At 41.3% G+C, this 25,104-nt stretch overlaps 2 protein-coding genes across 13 annotated transcripts in view; one reads left to right on the forward strand and one right to left on the reverse strand.

The window, feature by feature from the left end:
• Positions 1–97: 97 nt before the first annotated feature.
• Positions 98–5,726, reverse strand: LOC111573550 (stomatin-like protein 2, mitochondrial). Of its 2 annotated transcripts, none has more exons than XM_023277774.3 (10): positions 5,527–5,726; positions 3,806–3,958; positions 3,351–3,450; positions 3,053–3,111; positions 2,874–2,975; positions 2,657–2,746; positions 2,355–2,499; positions 2,099–2,178; positions 1,883–2,011; positions 98–1,536 (listed from the first exon to the last, which is right to left on the reverse strand). In XM_023277774.3, exons 1-10 carry the CDS (start codon positions 5,569–5,571, stop codon positions 1,417–1,419), a joined length of 1,023 nt encoding a protein of 340 aa, XP_023133542.1. In that variant the 5' UTR covers positions 5,572–5,726; the 3' UTR covers positions 98–1,416. The 2 variants fall into 2 exon arrangements, with proteins under 2 accessions (XP_023133542.1, XP_023133541.1); XM_023277773.3 differs by having other exon boundaries at positions 2,657–2,791; positions 5,527–5,725.
• A 2,921-nt stretch (positions 5,727–8,647) lies between these two features.
• The window catches only part of LOC111573549 (protein unc-13 homolog B-like), an 81,660-nt gene continuing 65,203 nt past the window's right edge, over positions 8,648–25,104 (forward strand). For 7 of the 11 annotated variants that reach the window (XM_055019138.1, XM_055019135.1, XM_055019134.1 and 4 more), the window contains exons 1-2: positions 8,649–8,934; positions 20,335–20,364. In XM_055019138.1, coding sequence (XP_054875113.1) covers positions 8,913–8,934; positions 20,335–20,364 — 52 coding nt within the window. In that variant the 5' untranslated portion in view covers positions 8,649–8,912. Of the gene's footprint in view, positions 8,935–13,066; positions 13,205–20,334; positions 20,365–25,104 lie in introns of those variants that run through there. The other 4 variants (XM_055019144.1, XM_055019145.1, XM_055019142.1 and 1 more) reach the window with 3 other exon arrangements.

Below are 25,104 nucleotides of genomic sequence, written 5' to 3' on the forward strand. Positions count from 1 at the left end.
AATCAAATCTTGCTGAATATTGGCTCTTCCACTTCCTCCATACAATAATCCCTTTCATTTTTTACTATATCCAGTTACTGAAATGCTTTTATAGACACACAGTTAACATTTTTTATTGAAGTCTTTTACAGACATTGCTGAATCCAAACAGTGACTCCAAACACAACTTCATCCTTTTTCTCATCATGATTTGAGGTTTTCATTGATGGTCAAAATTGTTGTGCATTTTTAAACAAGTGCTTCCCAACATTCCCATCCAGCCACATCTGAAGTATCTTTACTTCCTGAGAGTGTTCAGTGACACGCACCACATAAATGTAATAAATGTAATAAATAAACCCATAAGACATGAGAGGTGAATGCTAATATGCAGAGAAACATCTCAGGGACTTTTATACTGAGTTATGGAGTGGAAACTAAAACTACATCTAAAGAAAATGAGCCTTTTATGGAGATAATGTTTCAATATTACATGGACCAAACTGTGAATCAAATACGTTTCTGGGAACTTTCCAGCATCCTGAGGAACCAGCTAGACGCCATTAGGTCCTACCGCCGAAGATAAAGATCTGAGGAACCCAGCTAGACGCCATTAGGTCCCACTGCTGAAGATAAAGATTTGAGGAACCCAGCTAGACGCCATTAGGTCCTACTGCTGAAGATAAAGATTTGAGGAACCCAGCTAGACGTCATTAGGTCCCACTGCTGAAGATAAAGCTTTGAGGAACCCAGCTAGACGTCATTAGGTCCCACTGCTGAAGATAAAGCTTTGAGGAACCCAGCCAGACACCATAAGGTCCTACTGCTGAAGATAAAAATTTGAGGAACCCAGCCAGACACCATAAGGTCCTGTTGCTGAAGATAAAGATCTGACGAACCAGCCAGACACCGTAAGGTCCTACTGCTGAAGATAGAGGTCTGTCAGTGATTTCTGGAGATAAACTACCTGAGCTACCTGTGAGTAGCACTAGTGTTCCCACAGAACCTGGAATATGGATCTGGACCAGCTTTGAAAAGGAAAACAACAGTAAACATAATATTTCACATGAACTCTGGGTGGAGGGTTTATCGAGGAACAAACATCTACACATCATTAGGAAAAGAAACTGTTCAGGAGCAATGGATTTCATCACAAACTGAAAACATTCAGGGCTTATTTTAGCATCCATATCTGAGCTCCATGTCAGAGTCCTGGTTACTCGGCTGGAGTTAATTCCCAATTAGGCATAAACAATCATCAGTGAAGACCACGAATCCTCTCAGAAGATGTGGTTTTCTCTGTGGCACCAGGGCAAGGCAGCGAGGAGTTCATGGAGTTGGCAGTTTTTCCTTCTGTCCAGTCGGTAGAAGCACAGCAACCCCTGGGAGCCCTAATGACTGAAACTGCTTCTGATTGGGTGATGATCTCCAGTTCCTTCACTGAGTCCTCTGCTCTGGAGGAGATCCAGATGGGCTCAGAAGATCCTCGCTGGTCTCCTCCACTCCTGCTGGTGTTCTGGGGCTCGTCTTTGCCAGCGAACCGTAAATGGTCATCGCCTAGATGGAAGGAAACAAGATGAGAACATCAGTCATATTTCTATATAGTCTAGAGGCTGGATGTAGAAACGAGGCTGATCACAAAGTTCTGCTAGCGGAGGAGGAGCTGGGCTGCATGCATGTCTGGAACCACTGGTTGGAGAGAATCTGAGAACTCTACATGGATCTGGAACAAAGCAAACATCCCAGTCTGTCACTGAACAGCCCAGGATGGTCCAGCCTCTATGGCCAGGGAAATATTAAATCAGGATGATTTTAGATTTTTAGTGTCAGTCTCTGAACATTTTGATCAAACCTCATAAATCCAACAGTGACCTGTTCTGGACACAGATAAACGTTTCTATACCTGTGAGACCATCCCGCTGATGTCCCCAGTGTTGGAGGGCAGAAGGATGGTGTTGGACTCTTTGGCGAGGTTGGAGAAAGCAGAGACGTACTGTTCAGCCACACTCAGAGAAGCTGCTGCGTTTCCATTCTGTAGGACACAAAAACACATTTAACCAAAGAAAACCCGTCTAGGAGTCAAACTGTGATCACGATTATTCCAGAACAAGTCCTTTACTTGTTCAGCCAGAGCTTCTGACAGCAGACGGATGGCCTTGGCTTTGGCTTCAGCTTTGGCTAAGACTGCTTGGGCCTCACCTGAAGGGAAGACAGTAATCCATTAATCATAAATAATCAGACTGAAAATATCAATTAATTCAGTTTTACAACCATGAAAACTGCAGCTTAAAACAAGAGTCAGTTCTCTAAGCACAGAAGCTGGATAAAGACCTCAGTGGTAAAAACATCTGGATTGGGTCTCTAAATGAACCTACCAGCTGCTTTGTTGATCTGTTCTGCCTTTTCACCCTCAGAGGCCAGGATCTGAGCTTGTTTCCGGCCCTCAGCCACGTTAATGGCAGATTCCCTCGTCCCTTCAGACTCCAGCACCGTGGCTCTCTTCCTCCGCTCTGCCTCCACCTACAGAGAAGAACAACTCTGGTAAAACCTGTTCTGTGATGAATGAGTCTCACCAACGAAGTGCTGAATTAAAGGTCTTTAGTTCGTACAGTAAAAGATGAGAAGAGGTTATGGTGAGTTCATCTGTACTGGTACTAAATCATCGTATTTGTCTCACCTGCATCTGCATGGATTCTTTAACGCGAGGCGGAACGTGGATATCTTTGATTTCGTAGCGCAGACAGCGGATCCCCCAGTCGTCTGAAGCCTGGTTGATGGAGTGGACGATGTTAGAGTTGAGGGACTCTCGTTCCTTGGAAATTAAAACACATTAATGCAATGTTTCCTTTTATTAATACAGAAGAATGAGAGGTTGGACAGCAGGTAGTCGTTACCCGGAACACTTTGTCCAGAGTGAGTTTTCCCAGTTCTGAACGCATGGTGGTCTGAGCCAGTTGGGTGACGGCATATTCTGGATCCTCCACTCCGTAGCTGGCCTGAAGACAAACAAAGGGACAGATGAGATTAAAAGACAACAGGATAAATCAGACGATCTTCAAGAGCATCAGTATACCTTAAAAGGGTCCAGGATCCTTAAGTAAAGCACTCCATCAATCTGCAGTGTTACATTATCTGTAAAAGCCAGTAGAAGAACAGAAGTTAGATCACGGTTTTCATTAAATGAATCACTCAGGCTGAACTATAAGTTTTAAAAAAATGAGTGATGTGCTGAAAAACTGCCTTCCTGCTCCAGTGACTAGAGAATAAACTGCCAGTGACTAGAGAATAAACTGCCAGTGACTAGAGAATAAACTGCCAGTGACTAGAGGATAAACTGCCAGTGAGTAGAGAATAAACGCTTTTTCTCCTACCTAGAGACACTGCAGACTGCTCCGGGACGTCGATCACGATCTCTTTGAGACTCTGAACATAACGAACTCTGTCCAGGAGGGGGATGAGGAAGTTTAAACCCTGGAGGCAGAAAAACAGGAACATTTATTTTAATACTGTCAATACAATATCTGAGTTATTAATGCAGAAATTAAATGTCTTTTGAACTCTATCTGAATGAAATATGGTAAAACTGGTGGAGTGAAATGAATTAGCTTCATTAGAGATGTGTTTCCATGATTTAGTCTGCTATATTTCATATCATATGAGTGAAGACAGGCTGAATCAGTCGGCTATCTGTTAGAATAGTTCAACCCAAACTGTTCAACATCACAACCTTTGGGACGTTTACTGCAGATATGCATGGTTTTAGCTCAGTGTTCCGTTATCTTTGTTGTGCTTTTGGTTTGAATCTGTGACAAACAGAAGCTGCTACCGGCTCTAAGATCCGATGGAAGCGACCCATCCTCTCCACTATCCAGGCTTCCTGTTGAGGAACAAACAGAACCACAGTGTTCATGGGAAGGCTGGACGCCCATCGCTGCTGGACTGGAGTCACCCACAGCCTGGGCACCGACCGCTGGGAGGTCTACGGAAACCAGGAAACAAGAAAATTATTTACAGAGACCAGGAAACAGGAAAATTACTGACAGAGATCAGGAAACAGGAAAATTACTGACAGATCAGGATTAGGATTAGATCAGGAAACAGCTGGCATCACTACACAAATCTGATCAGAACTCATCTTCAGATCACAGACTGTAGAACTGAATGAATGAATGAATTTATCTGAGAAACAGACCGTAGAACTGAATGAATCTTTATCTTTGAGTCTCTGGCTGCAGACATGATGTTGCTTACACATTTGAGGAAAAAATAGAGATTTTCCACATTTGTATTTTTAAATGTTTTTCAAGTGAAGCTTTCTTTAATGATTAGTCTAATTTAATAATGAGGCCACAGTTCCAGTGGTTCCTGCTGCTTTGTTCTTTTTGACGTTTCGATGAACGGCTGTTTGCTGATTCCAGGTCAGTTACCGATGAATCTCTGAATACAGTTAGGAGAGCAGTTTGGTTATAAATGACTGCTATTATGACCACAATATAATAAAATATTAGGACTATTTTATTCTCAATCCACTGTCTGACAAAAGAAACAAATGACAGCAGCTTTACTGAGAGACTTTATGATCAGAGTTTATGTTTTTAAAGCTAAACAGAAACCATCCAGTGGCTGTTTCTTGATTCAGATCAATAATCATTTCACAGAGCTCTGACCCAATCACAGCTAATAAAAGCCACACTACACGCTAACATCATGGACTCTCCTGTTGTGGTGATGAAAATAATCCATTATTTTTCCAGATCCTCAGATGCTGGGAGTGCATCAAGACTCCTGAGTTCACTCCTGCAGCCAACGGCAGAACATTTCAGAGTTTATCTAGTGGATGAGATATTTCAGAGTTTATCTAGTGGAGTTTTTCATGTGGATGAAACATTAAAGAAGCAGCATAAAGTAAATAAACCTGTTGGATTGAGAATCAGCTGCTCTTCCTTAATGACTAAACTGGAATATATTAATTGTTTTTACCAATGTGGCTGGAAGTGTTGTCATTATTCCCACAGCTTTAATTTTTCACCATTAAGTTTATAAGACATAAAAAAACATGATTAGAATTAATTCCAATCCATGTGGGAACTCTAACTAAATAAAAAAATTTAATCACTGCCCTGTGGGCTGAAAACTACACAAAAACCTACATAAATACCACATAAACAGAGATTCAGAAGTTGTATCTTTCCTTATAGTTGAGTTTTTATTTTTATAACATTTGATTAGCATGCTTACTCCTACTAGCATCTTTAAAAGCCGGTGTGCGGTTAGAAAACATTTTATCTGGATAAAAAAATAGACTATAATAAAGAGCGTATGGGTTAAAGTGACTCAGATTCTTCTAAAAGAAGAAAAGTGACACTAATGGATTATTATCAGAAGAATTCAAACTGAATGAGGAAAATTAACGGACTGAATTCATCCATTTTACTCAACTACAGCAGGATTTAAATTAACTTTCTATCAGAGAGATAATTAACAGACTGAATGACTCCCACTAATCACAGAAACTATAGCGGGATTTAGGAACTCTGGTTAATTTACCTGCAGAAAGGCGCTTCTGGTCCGACACAGAGTCCGCAGCATCATTTTAATATAAACCAGTTAAATGTCTGGATGGAGAAGCTTCAGAACGTGGACTCTGATGAGAGAAAAGCCTGAAAGGAGAAGTTTTAGAACCTAAACTCAGGTATGACCCTCACGGAGCAGGAAACCAACGTTACATCAGTGGTGCAAGGCTCAAGTACTCCGCCAGTCAGGGGAACACACACCGGACGGCTATGGTTCCGCTGATAAATAACCGCCGGAATTAGCCGAAGTTAGCCGGAGACGTCCGAACAGGCAATTTACCACCGGAATTAGCCGAAGTTAGCCGGAAAAGCCCGAACGGACAAATAACCGCCGGAATTAGCCGGAGACGTCCGAACGGACAAATAAGGGCCGGAATTAACCGAAGTTAGCCGAAGACGTCCGAACGGACAAATAACAGCCGGAATAAGCCGAAGTTAGCCGGAGACGTCCGAACGGACAAATAACCGCCGGAATAAGCCGAAGTTAGCCGGAGACGTCCGAACAGGTAAATAACCACCGGAATTAGCCGAAGTTAGCCGGAGACGTCCGAACAGGTAAATAACCACCGGAATTAGCCGAAGACGTCCGAACAGGCAAATAACCACCGGAATTAGCCGAAGTTAGCCGGAAACGCCCGAACGGACAAATAAGCGCCGGAATTAGTCGAAGTTAGCCGGAGACGTTCGAACAGGCAAATAACCGCCGGAATTAGCCGAAGTTAGCCGGAGACGTCCGAACGGACAAATAACCGCCGGAATTAGCCGAAGTTAGCCGGAGACGTCCGAACGGACAAATAACCGCCGGAATTAGCCGAAGTTAGCCGGAGACGTCCGAACGTGTCTGACTGAATTACTAACCCTAACCCGACAACTATTGAACTACTGGTTTGATTTTTAATAATATACCGTCATTACAAATATAATATATAGGTTTATAAGTATATAAAAAAAAGTTTTCACATAAAAAATTATATATAAATTTTATATATATGTAGTGTATATATATATATAGTGTTGTAATAATAATAATAATAATAATAATAATAATAATAATAATAATAATAATAATAATATTAATAATAATAATAATAATAATATCAGTAATAGTAAAATAAGAGTAATCTAAAATAATATTTAAAATATATATAATAGAAGGGGTTTAATGAACTTCTGAGATGCTGACAGTAAAAATTATTAATTATAATTACGAAAGAATAACATTTCTCAGAAAACTCAGAAGATTCCCACCAACATTAAGGTTGGAAGAGGATTCATCGATACAGGACAGGAAGAAACTGTTGTTGAAAGGAGATGCAGGGAAGATTAAGATCTTTTCTTTTTTCCCCTAATAATTTGCCAAGTCATTAATGTTGTGTATTTTGATTAAACTCAATATCAGATTCCACAGAAACACCAAAGATAAAGCAAATAACCAGAGCAGGTAATCACTGAATGCTTTAACCAGAGGAAGAACATGCAGATGGCAATGTGTGAAAAATATTTCAAAAGTCTGAGCTTATAAGAGGAAATCTGGCAGAACCAACTTCCATATTTTAGTCTGCAGGGGTTGCTATCAGATTCTGATTGAAAACAGTAGATGGTAATCCACATAATGGAGCGATTAGGAAACTCCCAGAAACAGAAGGAACCAGATCTCACAGTGAAAACGTCCTTATTTTGAACAGTGGAGGTTACTGACACTGGGCAGGATTTTACTGCTGAAACAATGCTGCAGAGCTGCTTTACATCAATGCTGACGTGGCTTAAAATCCAATGTTTTTGCAAATCTTTTTTTCACATTAAATAAGTTTGGCATTAATACACATTTAAAATCTACAATGAAATTTATTTTCATTATCTTAATCTAAAAATTGCTAAAAAAAAACAATAACTACTACTGCAACTGCTGCTGGTAATACTCCTACTATAATTGATCCAGACAGTAATAATTACATTACAAGCAGAAGAACATACAGCTTCTTCCATTCTGTAGTTTTTTGTCTTGTTTACCAGTAGATGTCTCTATGGAAGGTTAATAGTCTAAGTAGTTTGAATCAGAAAACTCTGTATTCTGTCAGACCTTTATTAAAAGTCTGTCCATTTAATCATACAATAAAGGCATCTGGATCAGATGTAATGTCTGACTACAGTTTCGTTTCATTTATTATTTATTTTGAACATGTAATTAATAACATTCAATGAGAGATTCACAAAAACAACTAAATAGTCCATCATGCTTCCCATATAAGGAGAATGAGCGGAAAAACAAAAACTTCAACATGTTTGAAAGGGAGTGGGAAGAAGTTAAAACTTATTGAAGGGGCTAAAACTTTTCTTTGTTGTTCTATGTTTTGGTATCCTAAAATTTTATTTTTCTCTTCGTGTATGACAACCAACTTGTTCCTGAAATTTATTTATTACACACAGAGGACACTCAAAGTGCTTTAAAATTTAAGAATAAATAAAGAAATAAAAGAAATGAAATAAAAAGAAACATCATATTAAATTTATTATTTTAATAAAAAAAAACTGTGCAGGCAAATATGACAAAGTGCACACATTTAGAGAATAATCAAAACTGACTAAAACAAACAGCTGATAAAGAAGAAATAAAAACTATACACCTGGGAAATTAAATAAAGAATGAAATATTGCACACTGCTTGTTGTACATAAGTGTCATATTCTCCATGAAATCAAAATATTACACATAATACAGAAACTATTGATTATATTGATTTTAATGTTCAGATCCAAGACTTTCAGGAAACTCATAATAATAATAATAATAATAATAATAATAATAATAATAATAATAATAATAATAATAATAATAATAATAATAATAATAATAATAATAATAAACTTCAAATATCCCTCTCACTTAAACGGTTCAAGGTGTTTGGTTTAATGAGAAACCTGTCTACGGCACCTGTTTTCCCCCAACTCGTCCCTCTCAGCGATTGGCCAGATCTTTTCCGGAGGCACCGCCCCTCAGCGCGGCCCTCCGTTCTGATTGGTCATCTCGGACGCCTGTAGCAGGTGCTCTGGCCCCGCCCCGTCCCTGACCGTACGTCCGCTGCTGAAGAACCTGAGGTAAGATTTAATGATGGCGTGGCGGCGGCGGGGGGCTGCTGCTCTCTGCGTCCTAAAACCACCTGTAGACCCGGACCAGAGGAGTCCTGGACCCCAGAACCACCTGTAGACCCGGACCAGAGAAGTCCTGGACCCCAGAACCACCTGTAGACCCGGACCAGAGGACTCTACCTGCGCTTTCAGGAGACTTTTGTGAAGGATATGTGTTCTCTGTCGGTAAATCTCTGCTGAGAGCTTCTCTAAACCGTCCTGGCAGCGCTTTGTCATGTCGTTACTGTGTGTCAGAGGTGAGTTTTTTTTATTTAGTTTTATTTTTTATTTCCACTTTCGTCGGTTTAAAGCGACTTCCGGTGTTAGTTTGAATTGGATGTGTTTCTGTAGAAGTGGTTCCAGGAGGATAAAATAAAGAGACTTTATGAAGAATAAAGAGACACAGACATATTAGAATTCATATTTTAGTCTGCTTTCCTCTCTAGGATGTGAAATAATACTTTATTTAGTTATTTTAGGGATCTTTTTAGGCACCACTCTGTAGCAGCTGTTTGAGTCTATCATCTGAGCTTCATGTTGACTCTGAGATTCAGCAGAAATATGAACAAACAGAAGCTCTGAGCAGATTTAAATCACTTTAGGGTGATTTCACTTCAGAATTAGAGCTGCAGATGGAAAGAAAAATGATGTAACACAAAGATAATTACTTTGACAGGAATTATCAGCCACTAAACTGAAGCATGCTGTAAAATGTGACTAAATCTTTTATATTTTTTGGAATGTGATTTCGTTGGAAGAACATCTGTAAGCAAACATGTTAATATGATGGGATGTCTGTGAACAGACAGTTTGAGGTCATTCTTTAGGATTCTTACGATCCTCATTGTTAAATTAAAGCTTTTAAAATCCACTAATGTTATCTTCTCTACTTTAGAAGTGTTTATATGGACGTATGTTTGTAATTCAGACACCCATATTGGGACACAAAGAAAATAAACATTAAATTATTAAAAAGAAACTGACAGTAATAAAACTTAAAGGGCAGCAGTAGATAATAATCATTTCTACACTTTATAAATCTATAAAACACCTCTCAGACCTCCTGACTTTAATGCATTTCAGCTACAACAGGAAAACAGCTGGTGGGTTAACACGATGAAAACAGGAGAATCTAAATCACATTATGTAAGATCAGATCATGGACTCTGACGGCAGCAGATCAGAGCTGTTAGAGGGAAAACAGTGAGAAAAAACCATAGCTGCAGGTTTCTTTACTGTTAACTACTGTTATCTGCTCATGAGTGCATATTTAAATGGTTTAAATGATCGGTTTCAGCTAATTACATCTCTGAGGAGTTAGATGGTCTCTGACAGACTCTAAAAGTGTTGGAGGACTTGTATCCTTACAATGCCAACTGGAAACTGGGGAGAAAAAATGGAAACTGTATGTTTTACGAGATTCTTTTTTTATTATTTAGGCAACATATTTCTGCTTTTTCTTGTAAATGAGAGTGATGCTGACCAGGAAATGAATAAATCACAGTTTTAATTCTGTTCCAGTTTAGTGCATGTACACTCAGTAGGACACCAGTCAGCATTCCCATTGTTGGACACTTTCCAGCGGTAGTTTGATCATCATCTACCTCCTAAATGTGAATTTAGTGCTGTCTGTTACTGGAGAGATGCAGGAAATATCAAGGGTTGGTTTGAGGAGTGGAAATCCAGTTGGGTTTCAAGTTTAAACCAAAACTTAACTGATATGAACAGTTCATAACTTTTTAGGATTCTGCTTCTCTACCTGTCCTCCTGAAACATCATCTAGAAGCCAGTAGAACCATAACACCAGCAGAACCCTGACCCAGTAGAAGCCTGACCCAGTAGATCCCTGACCCAGTAGAACCCTATCACCAGTAGAACCATAACACCAGTAGAAGCCTGACCCAGTAGATCCCTGACCCAGTAGAACCCTAACACCAGTAGAAGCCTGACCCAGTAGAACCCTGACACCAGTAGAACCCTAACGCCAGTAGAACCCTATCACCAGTAGAAGCCTGACCCAGTAGAAGCCTGAGCCAGTAGAACCCTATCACCAGTAGAACCCTAACACCAGTAGAAGCCTGACCCAGTAGATCCCTGACCCAGTAGAACCCTAACACCAGTAGAAGCCTGACCCAGTAGATCCCTGACCCAGTAGAACCCTAACACCAGTAGAAGCCTGACCCAGTAGATCCCTGACCCAGTAGAACCCTAACACCAGTAGAAGCCTGACCCAGTAGAACCCTAACACCAGTAGAACCCTAACACCAGTAGAACCCTGACCCAGTAGAAGCCTGACCCAGTAGAACCCTGACCCAGTAGAACCCTAACACCAGTAGAACCCTGACCCAGTAGATCCCTGACCCAGTAGAACCCTAACACCAGTAGAAGCCTGACCCAGTAGAACCCTAACACCAGTAGAAGCCTGACCCAGTAGATCCCTGACCCAGTAGAACCCTAACACCAGTAGAACCCTGACCCAGTAGATCCCTGACCCAGTAGAACCCTAACACCAGTAGAAGCCTGACCCAGTAGAACCCTAACACCAGTAGAACCCTAACACCAGTAGAACCCTGACCCAGTAGAAGCCTGACCCAGTAGAACCCTAACAATAGTAGAACCCTATCACCAGTAGAACCCTAACACCAGTAGAACCCTGAGCCAGTAGAAGCCTGACCCAGTAGAACCCTAACAATAGTAGAAGCCTATCACCAGTTGAAGCCTAACACCAGTAGAACCCTGACACAAGTAGAACCCTAACACCAGTAGAACCCTGACCGAGTAGAACCCTGACCCAGTAGAAGCCTGACCCAGTAGAACCCTATCACCAGTAGAACCCTAACACCAGTAGAAGCCTGACCCAGTAGAACCCTAACACCAGTAGAAGCCTGACCCAGTAGAAGCCTGACCCAGTAGAACCCTGACACCAGTAGAACCCTGACACCAGTGTAAGCCTAACACCAGTAGAACCCTGACCCAGTAGAACCCTGACATCAATAGAACCCTGACCCAGTAGAACCCTGACACCAGTAGAACCCTAACACCAGCAGAACCCTAACACCAGCAGAACCCTGACCCAGTAGAACCCTAACACCAGTAGAACCCTAACACCAGTAGAAGCCTAACACCAGTAGAACCCTAACACCAGTAGAAGCCTAACACCAGTAGAACCCTGATCCAGTAGAACCCTGACCCAGTAGAACCCTAGCACCAGTAGAACCCTGACACCAGTAGAACCCTGACACCAGTAGAACCCTGACACCAGTTCTGACCCAGTATTAGTCGGTCCTGGTGATCATGTAAATCCAGTCATAATTAGCTCCATCAGACTTCCAGTTAGATCTTTGAACTGTTCAGTATTTTGTTAATGGTTAGACCCAGATTAAACCAAACTCCTCAGATATCCTGAGGATTTCCAACAGACGGGATTTACATCCTCAGCATCGATTTGATGGATCTGGTTTATCTAATTGTTGTTGTTTGGTGTCTAAAGGTCCAAAATATATCAGCTAGAAGTGAAGAGCAGTTTCCAAGACTTCAGGTCACATAGATCACCCTCAGGTAGTACTGTTTAAATATTCTATAGATCACCCTCAGGTAGTACTGTTTAAATCAATCAATCAATCTTTATTGGTCATTGCACACTTTCATATACAACGAAATTTCATTTGAGCTGCCCTGCCAATGACAGCTCTGGCTGCTGCGCAGTGCTGCGCGCACCTTTCTTGAAGAAAAAAGAAAAAGGACATGTTGGGATCTGGGTAGGGATAGCAGAGGGTAAAAGAAAAAAAAAGGCTCGTTGTACCAAATGAAACCTCCAATGTTGGGAAATTCAATTTGAGAAGGAACCTAAAAAAAAAACAAACCCGCAAACAGACAAAGCATGACGTTAGACAAGGATAGTTGGGATAAGAATGTGGGGTGGTGGAGGGGGGGAGCACTGCACAGTTAGCCGGTTCCTGTGCAGGTGCACGGATTCCTGGCTCCTGTGTATAGTGAGGAAAGCTTGTGGAGGCGGGGGGGAGGGGGTTATGGACATGTGTGTGAATGTTTAGCTCAGTCCTCAGTTCATGAGTCCGAATGTTTGTGTATGCGTGTAGCCCATCTTCTTCCGTCTCAGACCTCCGGTGTCTCAGTTCGCGAGGGTGGGAGCGCGATAACACAGCAAGGTTGCTATGGAGACGTCCTCGGTTGGCCCGGTCCAAAAGTCAACAGGTGTCCTTGGGAAAGTGGGGGTGTGGGGGTGTGGGGGGGGGTTAGGAGAGCTATATCTTGGCCATGAGGAGTTTGTTATTGTTCTAGGGGCGCAATCTTGTCAATTGCGTTGAGAGACCAGTTAATCAATTCCATGATCGGTGTTTCGAAGGTCCAGTGCCAAGCGATCGCTCCAAGTCAGACAGACGAGACGAAGACGAAGAAATGCAGCAAGCAGGGAAACATGAGGGTATGGGGAGGAACAGAGATAGCTGCAGAGTGAAGAAAAGTGCGACCGCCTCCTACGAGAGCTGAGATTCTATAGATCACCCTCAGGTAGTACTGTTTAAATATTCTATAGATCGTCCTCAGGTAGTACTGTTTAAATGTTCTATAAATCAGGTAGTACTGTTTAAATATTCTATAGATCACCCTCAGGTAGTATTGTTTAAATACTCTATAGATCAGGTAGTACCATTTAAATATTCTATAGATCATCTTCAGGTAGTACTGTTTAAATATTCTATAGATCAGGTAGTACTGTTTAAATGTTCTATAGATCATCCTCAGGTAGTACTCTTTAAATACTCTATAGATCATCCTCAGGTAGTACTGTTTAAATATTCTATAGATCTTTCCACTCAAACCCCTTCTGTCATAATCTGAAGCCTTTTATGCTTTTAGAAATGCATCCAGGTCACTGTTAGGGTTAGGACTAGGAGACTAGGGTTAGGGCTAGGAGATCATCCTCAGTGAGAGGTCCAGGTGTCTTTATTTGTCTATCTGTAGGTCTGTTCCCTCACATGAGAGGCTGATTGTCACTAATTGGACCGTTTGTCTCCACATTTTCCAGCTGAACTCTGATTGACTACGTCAGAGCGAACACACAACATGATGATAGATCGATAAATCACATTTAAGCTTTGTGTTCCTCATTAAATGCATGGCTGCTGCTCTGTTTGCTGGTTTTTATTCAGTCTAGTTTGTGTTATATCCTATAGAAGGTGACATTAGAGCTGGACGTTTGATTCCAGGCTGGGTGTGATGCCTCCACAATAACATGCTAGAGGAAAATATTTGGTGAATAATATCTAAATAAATAATATCTGGTTAAGTTAAAACTGAATGGGTCCCTGCAGATACTTCATTATGGACAGGAAGTCATTTTACATCTTCTTCATGTCACAGTCTTCTGCAACAGTAGAAAACAACAACATTTGGGTGTGTGGTGAAGATAAAACCCAAAAGAGAACTAGTTGTACCTTCTCTGAACCAAACCCCACAGATGAGGTGTTTCGGGTCCATCACTGAGCTGCAGGTTTTATTTGGACGTCGATACAAAAAGCCGAGAGACAGAAAAGCTCCTGGTCAGGAAAAGGTCACTAAGAAGGAAGTCCGTTTGGTTCCACTTACTGAGAAAGTTCTAGTCAATGGTTCTGGCAATCGGGAGTGATTTTCCTAAACGCTCCCTGGAGCTCTCAGACTGCCTCCTACTGAGGGACAAGTTATGCAGCCGATAGATAACAGCTGAGGGTGACTCATCCCTGATAGCTCAGCTGGATATTGTTGTCTATTTATTGCTGGCTGAGATGCTTCATCTCCATGGTGATGTCTTTACACAACAGAGAGAGGGTTGCCCTTCTGAGTGGACATGTGTGGAGACTCACACAGACCCGTGATGCTGGAGTAGTGGAGGATGCTGTTCCTGACGTGTTCAGTCACATAACACCTGGAAACTTCTGACAGTAGCTGGCCCTAGAGGCTGACAATCTGCAGAAACACATCTGTAAGAAACACATCTGTAAGAAATACATCTGTAGAAATACATCCGTAAGAAGACATCTGTAGAAACACATCTGTAAGAAATACATCTGTAGAAATACATCTGTAAGAAACACATCTGTAAGAAACACATCTGTGGAAATACATCTGTAGAAACACATCTGTAGAAACACATCTGTAGAAACACATCTGTCGAAACACATCTGTAGAAACACATCTGTAGAAATACATCTGTAGAAACACATCTGTAGAAACACATCTGTAAGAAGACATCTGTAAGAAATACATCTGTAGAAATACATCTGTAAGATCACATCTGTAGAAATACATCTGTAAGAAACACATCTGTAAGAAACACATCTGTAGAAACACATCTGTCGAAACACATCTGTAGAAACACATCTGTAAGAAACACATCTGTAGAAACACATCTGTAAGAAGACATCTGTAAAAACATCTGTAGAAACACATCTGTAAGAAACACATCTGTAGAAATACATCTGTAAGAAACACATCTGTAGAAATACATCTGTAAAAAAAAACATCTGTAAAAACACATTTGTAAAGACACATTTGTACAAACACATCTGTCAGAACAACACTTGTTTGGGGACAACTAGTCTGGTGTTTAAGAGAGTTGGATGTTTTTTTGTAAGTTTATGAGGGAAGTTCTTCAGTTGGGCATTATTTCCTTTGCTGTGATGAAGTGGAGGTCAGTGGAATATGTGGAGATAATAACCAGACTGTACTGGAAGATGTTGGGATTTGATTAAAGCAAATAAAGTTTCTAAATGGCAGCAAATGCAGGTTCCATTATGTTGTTAAATGGTTCTATTCACATAGCTCAGTATGGAATATAAATGACTAATCTGCCTTCAGGTCCTTTACAGTCTACATATACGACACTTTTATTCTTAAATCCCCCATCTGGATATAAGAGAAAACATATAACATGAATAAAATGGTAGAAATCTCAGGAAGAGGAGGATCTGTCTTCTACACGTTCAGTAGATGTCAGAGAGTAGAACAACTAAAGTTATGGAAACCACAATCAGAATGATGAAATTATAGACAGAAACACGTTATTAATATCTTGAATCCATCACATCTCCTTGTTTTGTGTCAGTGGGAGGTTGGGCTGGTGTAGAATAAAGGATGAGGTCTGATGTAGAAAAGAGGATGAAAGATCTGATGCAGAATAAAGGATGAGGTCTGATGTAGAATAAAGGATGAGGTCTGATGTAGAATAAAGGATGAGGTCTGATGTAGAATAGAGGATCAGAGGTCTGATGCAGAATAGAGGATCAGAGGTCTGATGCAGAATAGAGGATCAGAGGTCTGATGCAGAATAGAGGATGAGGTCTGATGTAGAATAGAGGATGAGGTCTGGTGTAGAATAGAGGATGAGGTCTGGTGTAGAATAGAGGATGAGGTCTGATGTAGAATAAAGGATGAGGTCTGATGTAGAATAAAGGATGAGGTCTGATGTAGAATAAAGGATGAGGTCTGATGTAGAATAAAGGATGAGGTCTGATGTAGAAGAGAGGATGAGAGGTGTGATGCAGAATAGAGGATCAGAGGTCTGATGCAGAATAGAGGATCAGAGGTCTGATGTAGAATAAAGGATGAGGTCTGATGCAGAATAGAGGATGAGGTCTGATGCAGAGCAGTGGAATTATGGGATGCAGAGAGGCGGAACAACGCTTAGAGATTATGGGAGTAATCCTCTGGCCATCTGCTGCTTTCTCTCCCCCTCTCCTCCCTCCGCCTGATCAGATCCAGACAGGAAGTTCACCACCGCTAGCAGCAGATTCTGATGTCACTTCCTGCTCCTGTTATTTTAATTTTTTTTTTTACAGTTTTTTATTGGAATGGTGTAGTTTCTTTATTTGTGGTCTTCTTCTCAGAGCTTTTCTCACTCAATTAAAATCTGTGGAGCCAGTTAGGAAAAATCAGGATTTAGGAAAAACTGAAGCTAAATGTGAAGAGAGTTGTGGGGGTTTGATGTAATATGAAACTGAGCTTGTTGCTTAATGAATATTTAGTGATAAACCGAAGAAAAAAACCTTTCCAAGATCTCTGTACTGATGGCATATAGTTAACATGAGCAGACTTTTAATTTGGCAGCAGACCATCATGCATTCACTGTAGTTCTGTTAGATTTAATCCCTTTGTGGAATGGTGTTATCTGCAGGACTCTGCTGTTTGTCTGGTCCATTTTAACCCACAGTAGAAGAAGAACACTTGCTGCTGACAGTCTTAGCAGTGACTTCTGTTCTTTCACCTTTCTTCATGAGCCTGAAAGTGAGACGGATCCAATAACTGAAGGAGCTAAATGGAATTAAACCATCCATCCATCCATTATCTATACACCGCTTAATCCTCACTAGGGTCATGGGGGGCTGGAGTCTATCCCAGCTGACTCAGGTGAAGGCAGGGGACACCCTAGACAGGTCACCAGTCTGTCACAGGGCTACATACAGAGACAAACAATCACTCTCACATTCACACCTACGGGCAATTTAGAATGATCAATTAACCTCAGCATATTTTTGGACTGTGGGAGGAAGCCGGAGTACCCGGAGAAAACCCACGCATGCACAGGGAGAACATGCAAACTCCATGCAGAAAGATCCCGGGAAAGCCGGGACGCGAACCAGGGATCTTCTTGCTGCAAGGCGAAAGTGCTAACCACTATACCACTGTGCAGCCCCTGGAATTAAACCATCCTTTTAAAAAAAAAAATACATCAGAGCAGGCGCTGCTCATTAAATGGAATATTGGTCATGTTTACAGTCTGTTTATCACAAACTGACAATTAAAAGACTCATAGAAAACGCTCACAGCAAACAGCCATGTTGATAAACTACTCTAGAAGTATTATAAGTATATAACTATTAGAAGTCTGACATTTAACACATTATTTAACCTTTTTCACATGTCTGAGCTGCTGCAGTACCTGAGAGGCGTTCTATCTGGAATAAACTGTCGTCTGTATGTGAGGCGTTTCTCAAATATCTAGAAACTGTCAGTATGCAGATTTTCAGCCAGCGAACAGTCTTCGGAGCAGTTTTAATTTTATTTTGCCTCCAGGACAATTCAGCTGATGAACAACCTGATTTTAATTCTAAATTTATTGCATAGATTTGTACACTAGAACAACATGGATGTGAATTTGGTTATTTAAGTGAGAAAGTAGAGAGTTCCAAAAACCAATGAATGCCTGATAAATAATCTGTGTTAGTCAGAAACATTCTAATGGTGGAGTTATAATAAGAGGCTCAATGTTCTAACATGGCGAAACTAAAGAGTTAAAAATAATGCTCATCAATTTAAACTAAAAATTACAGAAAATCTAAATTCAAATTGTCCTGAAATAAACATTCTGGATACCTACCAGAGATGAAAACATGCAGCAACTTCTATTCATGTTCAGAAGCAGCTAAAACACTGGGAGAGAAAACAGGAGGTTTACTGGCTAAAATGGAAGCTAATCCTGTCAAAGAGTAGTTGAATGACCTCAGCAGAAAGCGATAAGCATCACTTTCCGCCATTGTTTCCCTTTGCTCCTCAGCCCTGCAGACACATAAAGCTGCTGTTGGAGCCCATTTGAATAGAAGTGGAAACCCTAAAAATACACTCTGCTGCTTTGTCCCAACATTTCCACTGAACTCTGAGGGATGCAAACGATAGCAAAGCTGTGAGGAGTCTGTGTTTTTATACTTCACCCTTTTATGACAACTTCCCCCCTGAAACTATTCAGATCATCTCACCTTTAGTGAAATTCAGTTTAGGTTTGATGCATGGATCTACATTTATACTCGTATTTAAACTTCCAAACACTACTGTGGAAACACTCATTTATCGTGTTGTAATTCATATAATTAAGAATAATTAAATGATAGAAACACAAGCTTTCTCCCTCAGAGCTGTTCTAATGAGCACAGAGACATGACTGGATGCTACATGGAAATATGAAGCTTCATTTGTGGCTCCATCATCCCGTCCTGCCATCTGCCATCTGCAGAGGTTTAGGAGGTTATCTGCCTGAACACATCACAGCAATCACCATTAATCCCTGCAAAGCTTCAAATCCCATAACTCTTATTGTATGGATGCATGGAAGTTCTAATAATAAACCAAACACACACCGAGTGTTTCTGCTCTTACACATTTTGTCATGATTTTAGGAGATGCCGGCTGGAATCAGCTTTATTTCCTGGTTTTGTTGGTTTGAACCATAATGCCAGTCTGCTTCCGTCCAATTTTTATTGTTTTTTATGTCTTTATTTTCCAGCTGTTGTGTTCTGAAATGCAGCTGCATGGCTTCTACTTCATGGTCATTTAAACTTTTCAATCAACTAGAATGGATTTTTCAACTCCAATAAAAAGGAGGTGCCTTTATTTAGTGTCTTATTAGAATTTTTATATCTCAGAATGAACCTTTGGAGGAGCGACATTTAGTATCTTAGAGTTTTTATACCTCAGAATGAACCTTTGGAGGGTGACTAAAGCGTCAGTTTCTGCAGAGTGAAGGGAATGAGTCTGGTTTACTTTATTTTTCAGCTATCAGCGTTTCTCTGTTGTTTCTGAGCCTTTCATAAACACAAATGCCTCTTACTTTAGAATCATTTACACCCAAAATTAGAACACTGACCTGCTATTTTTGTCCTGTTTTCCTTTGAGGCTAAAACTTCTTTGGTTGCTGATCCAAAAACTCCTCCCTGCAGGAAAAGCCTTGCTTATTTTCTGATTTAAAGGATTATGTTATGTTCCCATATACAGGCTTTATTGGATCATTCTGACCTGACTGAAATCTAATAGGAAACTACAGAAGTACTTTTAGCATAACTGAGCCGTTATCAGTCTTAAAATACAAACAGCATAAACCTCAGAGCTGCCGTATCCTTAAATATGCAGACCTTCAGGCCTTAATGCACTTTAACAGGTGAGTTATGAACAGATTCACCTCACTTAGAGCTGGAATTAATGGGAAACAGTGTTTAGTTACAGGCTGTAAACATAGAGCTGGAATTAATGGGAAACAGATTTTAAACATACAGTTCGGCTTGTAAACGTGGATTAATCTGCTTTTGGAGCTTCCAGTGTGATGAATGAGGACAATAAAGCTGTTCTAAGTGGCCGTTTGAGGAACTGCAGTTTTCATTTCTCAGCCACAAAGTTTGACTTGTTCAGAAACTAGAGAAACATAAAAGCTGTGAGGATGGAGATGTGTTTGTGTAACCTCTCAGCTCTAGTGGGGGTGTCTACTTCCTGGTCTGCATTAGTATTAGAACAGATTTTTATTTATTGCTTTCCTGATGACATCACCAACACAGACAGCTCATCTATTTTCATCAGCTTCACATTAACAGCATGACGTGTTCGAGTGATTCAGGACTCACAAGTCTCTCCCACTCATGGTTCAGTCGTCTGCATGTTAAAGAATTCATATCATGAATGAATGAGACTTCAGTATCACCAGATCCTGTTTGTCCTGCTAACGTCTGTTTCTGACTTGTTTTTATAAATGATCCTCTGGTTCAGCAGCCTGTTAACAGAATTATATTCACCATCTAAATGTCCTTCAGGTTCCAGGTGATGAACCATCTACATTTCAGCAGATTCTAGATAAGTGGAGTTTAAATGATTCTAATCATTGTTTTATTGTGTTTGTTTTGCAGTGAAGAAAGCCAAGCTCCATGGACCGCCAGGTACCCACTTTCTTTATTCACAAACATCAGCATTTCCTGTGTTTGTTCAGTTTGATTGTCCATATTTCCAAAGAAGAACTGGGCAGCTGCAAAGAAACTCGTTTTTCATTCAGCTTGTGGGACTGTTGGTGTGTTTCTGAGGTGATCATGTCCACCAGGCTGTAGGTACATGAACCCAATTTCACAGTGATGAGGCCGTCTGTAGACATCCAGACAGTTTGCGTCCAGACAGTTTACATCCAGTCTACATCCAGACAGTCTACATCCAGACAACTTACATCCAGAAAGTCTACATCCAGACAGTTTACATCCAGACAGTTTACATCCAGTCTACATCCAGACAGTCTACATCCAGTTTACATCCAGACAGTCTACATCCAGACAGTCTACATCCAGTTTACATCCAGACAACTTACATCCAGACAACTTACATCCAGACAGTCTACATCCAGACAGTTTACATCCAGACAGTTTACATCCAGTCTACATCCAGACAGTCTACATCCAGTTTACATCCAGACAGTCTACATCCAGACAGTCTACATCCAGTCTACATCCAGTTTACATCCAGACAACTTACATCCAGACAACTTACATCCAGACAGTCTACATCCAGACAGTCTACATCCAGACAGTTTACATCTAGACAGTTTACATCCAGACAGTCTACATCAAGTTTACATCCAGTCTACATCCAGACAGTCTACATCCAGACAGTTTACATCCAGACAGTCTACATCAAGTTTACATCCAGACAGTTTACATCCAGACAGTTTACATCCAGACAGTCTACATCCAGACAGTTTACATCCAGACAGTGTACATCCAGACAGTTTACATCCAGACAATCTACATCCAGACAGTTTACATCCAGACAGTCTACATCAAGTTTACATCCAGACAGTTTACATCCAGACAGTCTACATCCAGATAGTTTACATCCAGTCAGTCTACATCCAGACAGTTTACATCCAGACAGTCTACATCGTTTACCTCCAGACAGTTTACATCCAGACAGTCTACATCAAGACAGTCTACATCAAGTTTACATCCAGTCTACATCAAGTTTACATCCAGACAGTCTACATCCAGACAGTTTACATCCAGACAGTTTACATCCAGACAATCTACATCCAGACAGTTTACATCCAGACAGTCTACATCCAGACAGTCTACATCCAGACAGTTTACATCCAGACAATCTACATCCAGACAGTTTACATCCAGACAGTCTACATCAAGTTTACATCCAGACAGTTTACATCCAGACAGTCTACATCCAGACAGTTTACATCCAGTCAGTCTACATCCAGACAGTTTACATCCAGACAGTCTACATCCAGACAGTTTACATCCAGACAGTCTACATCAAGTTTACATCCAGACAGTCTACATCCAGACAGTCTACATCCAGACAGTTTACATCCAGACAGTTTACATCCAGACGGTCTACATCCAGACAGTTTACATCCAGACAATCTACATCCAGACAGTTTACATCCAGACAGTCTGCATCCAGACAGTCTACATCCAGACAGTTTACATCCAGGCAGTCTGCATCCAGACAGTTTATATTCAGACTTTCCACCTTAAAACTTTCTGCTAAATGCTCATCTACAGTAGTAGTTGTTGGAACTATGCCACATGCACTCCTTTTTCTCATGTAGGTTAATCAGATAAATTCTGTCGTCACTGAAAGCCAGGCTTGATTTTTGTGTTATGTAACACAACGTCCTTCCACGCCGTGCACAGGTGAGCTTAGATCGATGGCCGGTAAGTCCAAATCCCCTCTGAAGCTAATCCCTGTAGTGTTCAAGCTCACGCATACCTTTAAGCTGAGGGACGTTTCTGGCAGCAAGTCACCTCTGCTGATGTTTTACTCTATTCTCAGTCCTCAGATGAACCCTGCACGCTAATTCCCCAGCAGGTGTCTACATTTGTTCAGCTGTAGTTATCCTGGTAGTTTTCTGATTTTCCTGTGTTGTGTCTTGGTTGTCCAGTGGTTCTGCTGCATCACAGATGGTGGGTTCTGATTGTAAGGCTTCGCTGGGCCTCCTCCCTCATTTCCCAGAGCAAACATCAGGAATCATTCAGTTAAACCAGTCGTCTCCTTTGACCAGATGTAAACACCAGTCAGCTTTTTCCTTCAGAGAACAGAAGGATTTATTTAGACGCTGTCCTTTTAAGACGTTCAGCTCATTAAATATTACACTGATGGTAGAAATGGCTGTCCATGGCTGTCCGTTTATTTAGCATGTTATTGTAGAATGAAGTGAACGGCTCCAGTCTGGGCTGTTTATTAGAGGTCAGTTTATCATATATACCAGATTACTTTAGGTTGATATCATTACACCATACTTTATATTATGTTTATAGTTGGTGTTACTCTGCAGAAATGAACACTCTACATTCAAAATTGGATTCAAAAAGCTTTAGGTTGTTGGTGTTTGGGTGTGAACAGGAGAACTTTATTCAGCTCCAGTGTGTGGAACACTTTAACTAAAGCTGAATGTTGGGCTAACGGCAACAACTGGTTATCTTATGAACATGTGTTGTTTTACCATCTTAAACTGGAAGAAATGAGTTTTTAGAAACTCTATGGGATATTTGGGTTTATGCTGTCCATGTGTGAGGATATTTTTTTCCTGGTTTATTTTATATATTTAGTAATATACCGTGTTCCTATAGTTTATTGATATCTTAGCCCTGGTGTTCGACTATCATTCTTCTGCAGTGAGTCTGATCATGTTGCTGTTCTGTGAAATCCGTCAGTTGTGTTTCAGTGTTTTTGTGCTGATCTTTTCTTAGTTAATAGAAGTAGGATTCTGAGGTCAGTTTCTGCGTTTTCTGGCCTTTATGTCGCCGTACCTCAGGAAGGAAGAGGCTTGGTTCGATCTGTTCTGGTGTTTTTTCAGCTTTCAGGGATCCGGGACTCTTTCCTCATGATAATGGAAGACGTGACTGACGGGAAGACCTCAGAGTTGACATAAGGCTGGTCCAGGGTGGTGTTTGCATTGTGTGGACAGCTTTTATACAGCTTATTTTGGCAGCGTTACATGAAGGTGTGTCTCGAGAGGAGTGTACCTATAGAAGAGAAGGTGACGTTGGATTGTCAGCTGCTTTCCATCCACTGATTGCTGCTAACTGAAGCTTGATAATAAGTTTGTTTCTAGATCTGAGGGAGTCTTGAGTCCCTGCATGTATGCAGCCAGCTGTATAGATTAAACACTCATTATATCCAGGTCAGGACTCATCTGTGGAAGGAGAACTTCTCCTCAGGAGGTCCTACAGCAGGTTAATGTCCTTTGTTGCATGCATCATTGATGAGTGCTTTGGATGTGAAATGTCAGCCTTCCAACTGCCTGAGTTTTCCTGACTAATTTATTGAAAAACTCATCGGTCAATAATGAATGAAGACATTCGACTGAGGGGGGAGTGGGTGGTTTGGAGCAGAGAACATCCCATAATTCACCTCATTGGGTTCTTCATGTTGACGACACTCTGACCATGAGGATTTACCAACCTACTGAATATATGGCTGTGTGTTGGAAACTGAAAATCTGTGTTAGAGATCAGCCCCAGTGGTTCAAAATGTTTCATTCTTCATTCTTTGTTCATTTCTGATCCCATTTCCTTCCCTGCTGAACCAACTACACCCTTCTGCTTCTTTAAAGTAAGATTCTCCTCCAGAATAACAACCTGGTAGTTTGCTTTGAGACCACAGACTGGGATGTGCTGTGTGGTCCACATGGGGAGGACATTGATTCACTGACTGACACTATTACGGACTACATTAAATTCTGTGCAGAGAACATCGTACCGACCAGGAAAGTACGGTGTTTCTCTAACAACAAACCCTGGGTGTCCCTGGAACTGAAGACCCTGCTGAAGGAGAAGAGGAGGGTTTTTGGATCTGGGGACAAAGAGGAGCTGAGGAGGGTGCAGAAGGAGATAAAGAAGAAGATCAAGGCGGACAAGGCCAGCTACAGGACCAAGATGGAATCTCACCTGCAGGACAATAACACAAGGGAGGTCTGGAGAGACCTGAGATCCATCTCTGGTTAGAGCAGAGGCCATGAGAGGGGAACTGCAGCAGGAGGCCAGGAGTGGACCAATGAGATGAATCTGTTCTTTAACAGATTTGACTCTGCTCCCACTCCTCCCCCCTCTCCTCAAAGCATTGATCAGCCAGCTCCTTCTTCACACCTCAGCTCTCTACCACCAACATCACCAACAGCACCCCTCCTCTGATCCCCGTCTTCTACCACCTCCGGACTCCACATACAGCCCCATCACCCCTCCTTATCTCACCCCCACCACCACCATCACCCCTCCCCCTGCCACCCTCCCCCTGCCTCTCCATAACAGCTGATCAGGTGAGAAGTGAACTTAAAAAGATCAAAACCAGGAAAGCTACAGGTCCTGATGGAATCAGCTCCAGACTCCTTAGAGACTGTGCAGACCAACTCTGTCAGGTGCTGCTGCACATCTTTAACCTGAGCCTGAGTCTGGAGAGGGTTCCTCTGTTATGGAAGACTTCCTGCCTGGTTCCTGTCTCTAAGACCAGGAACCCCAGGGAGCCTAACCACTTCAGACCTGTGGCCCTCACTTCTCACCTGATGAAGACCATGGAGAGGATCGTCCTCAGGAACCTCCGTCCCCAGGTGAGCCAGTATCTGGATCCACTGCAGTTCGCCTACCAACCGAACATTGGAGTGGATGATGCAGTGGTCTACCTGC

The sequence above is a fragment of the Amphiprion ocellaris genome, chromosome 17 (genome assembly GCF_022539595.1).
Source record: "Amphiprion ocellaris isolate individual 3 ecotype Okinawa chromosome 17, ASM2253959v1, whole genome shotgun sequence".
In the NCBI taxonomy this organism is placed as follows: domain Eukaryota; kingdom Metazoa; phylum Chordata; class Actinopteri; family Pomacentridae; genus Amphiprion; species Amphiprion ocellaris.

Coding starts and splice junctions, on each gene's coding strand:
- LOC111573550 (XM_023277773.3), bottom strand. CDS start 5,571: ATGATGCTGCGGACTCTGTGTCGGACCAGAAGCGCCTTTCTGCAG. Junction 3,959..5,526: donor CCAGAAGCGCCTTTCTGCAG/GTAAATTAACCA, acceptor TGGTTTCCGTAG/ACCTCCCAGCGGTCGGTGCC. Junction 2,792..2,873: donor CTCTGGACAAAGTGTTCCGG/GTAACGACTACC, acceptor TTAATTTCCAAG/GAACGAGAGTCCCTCAACTC.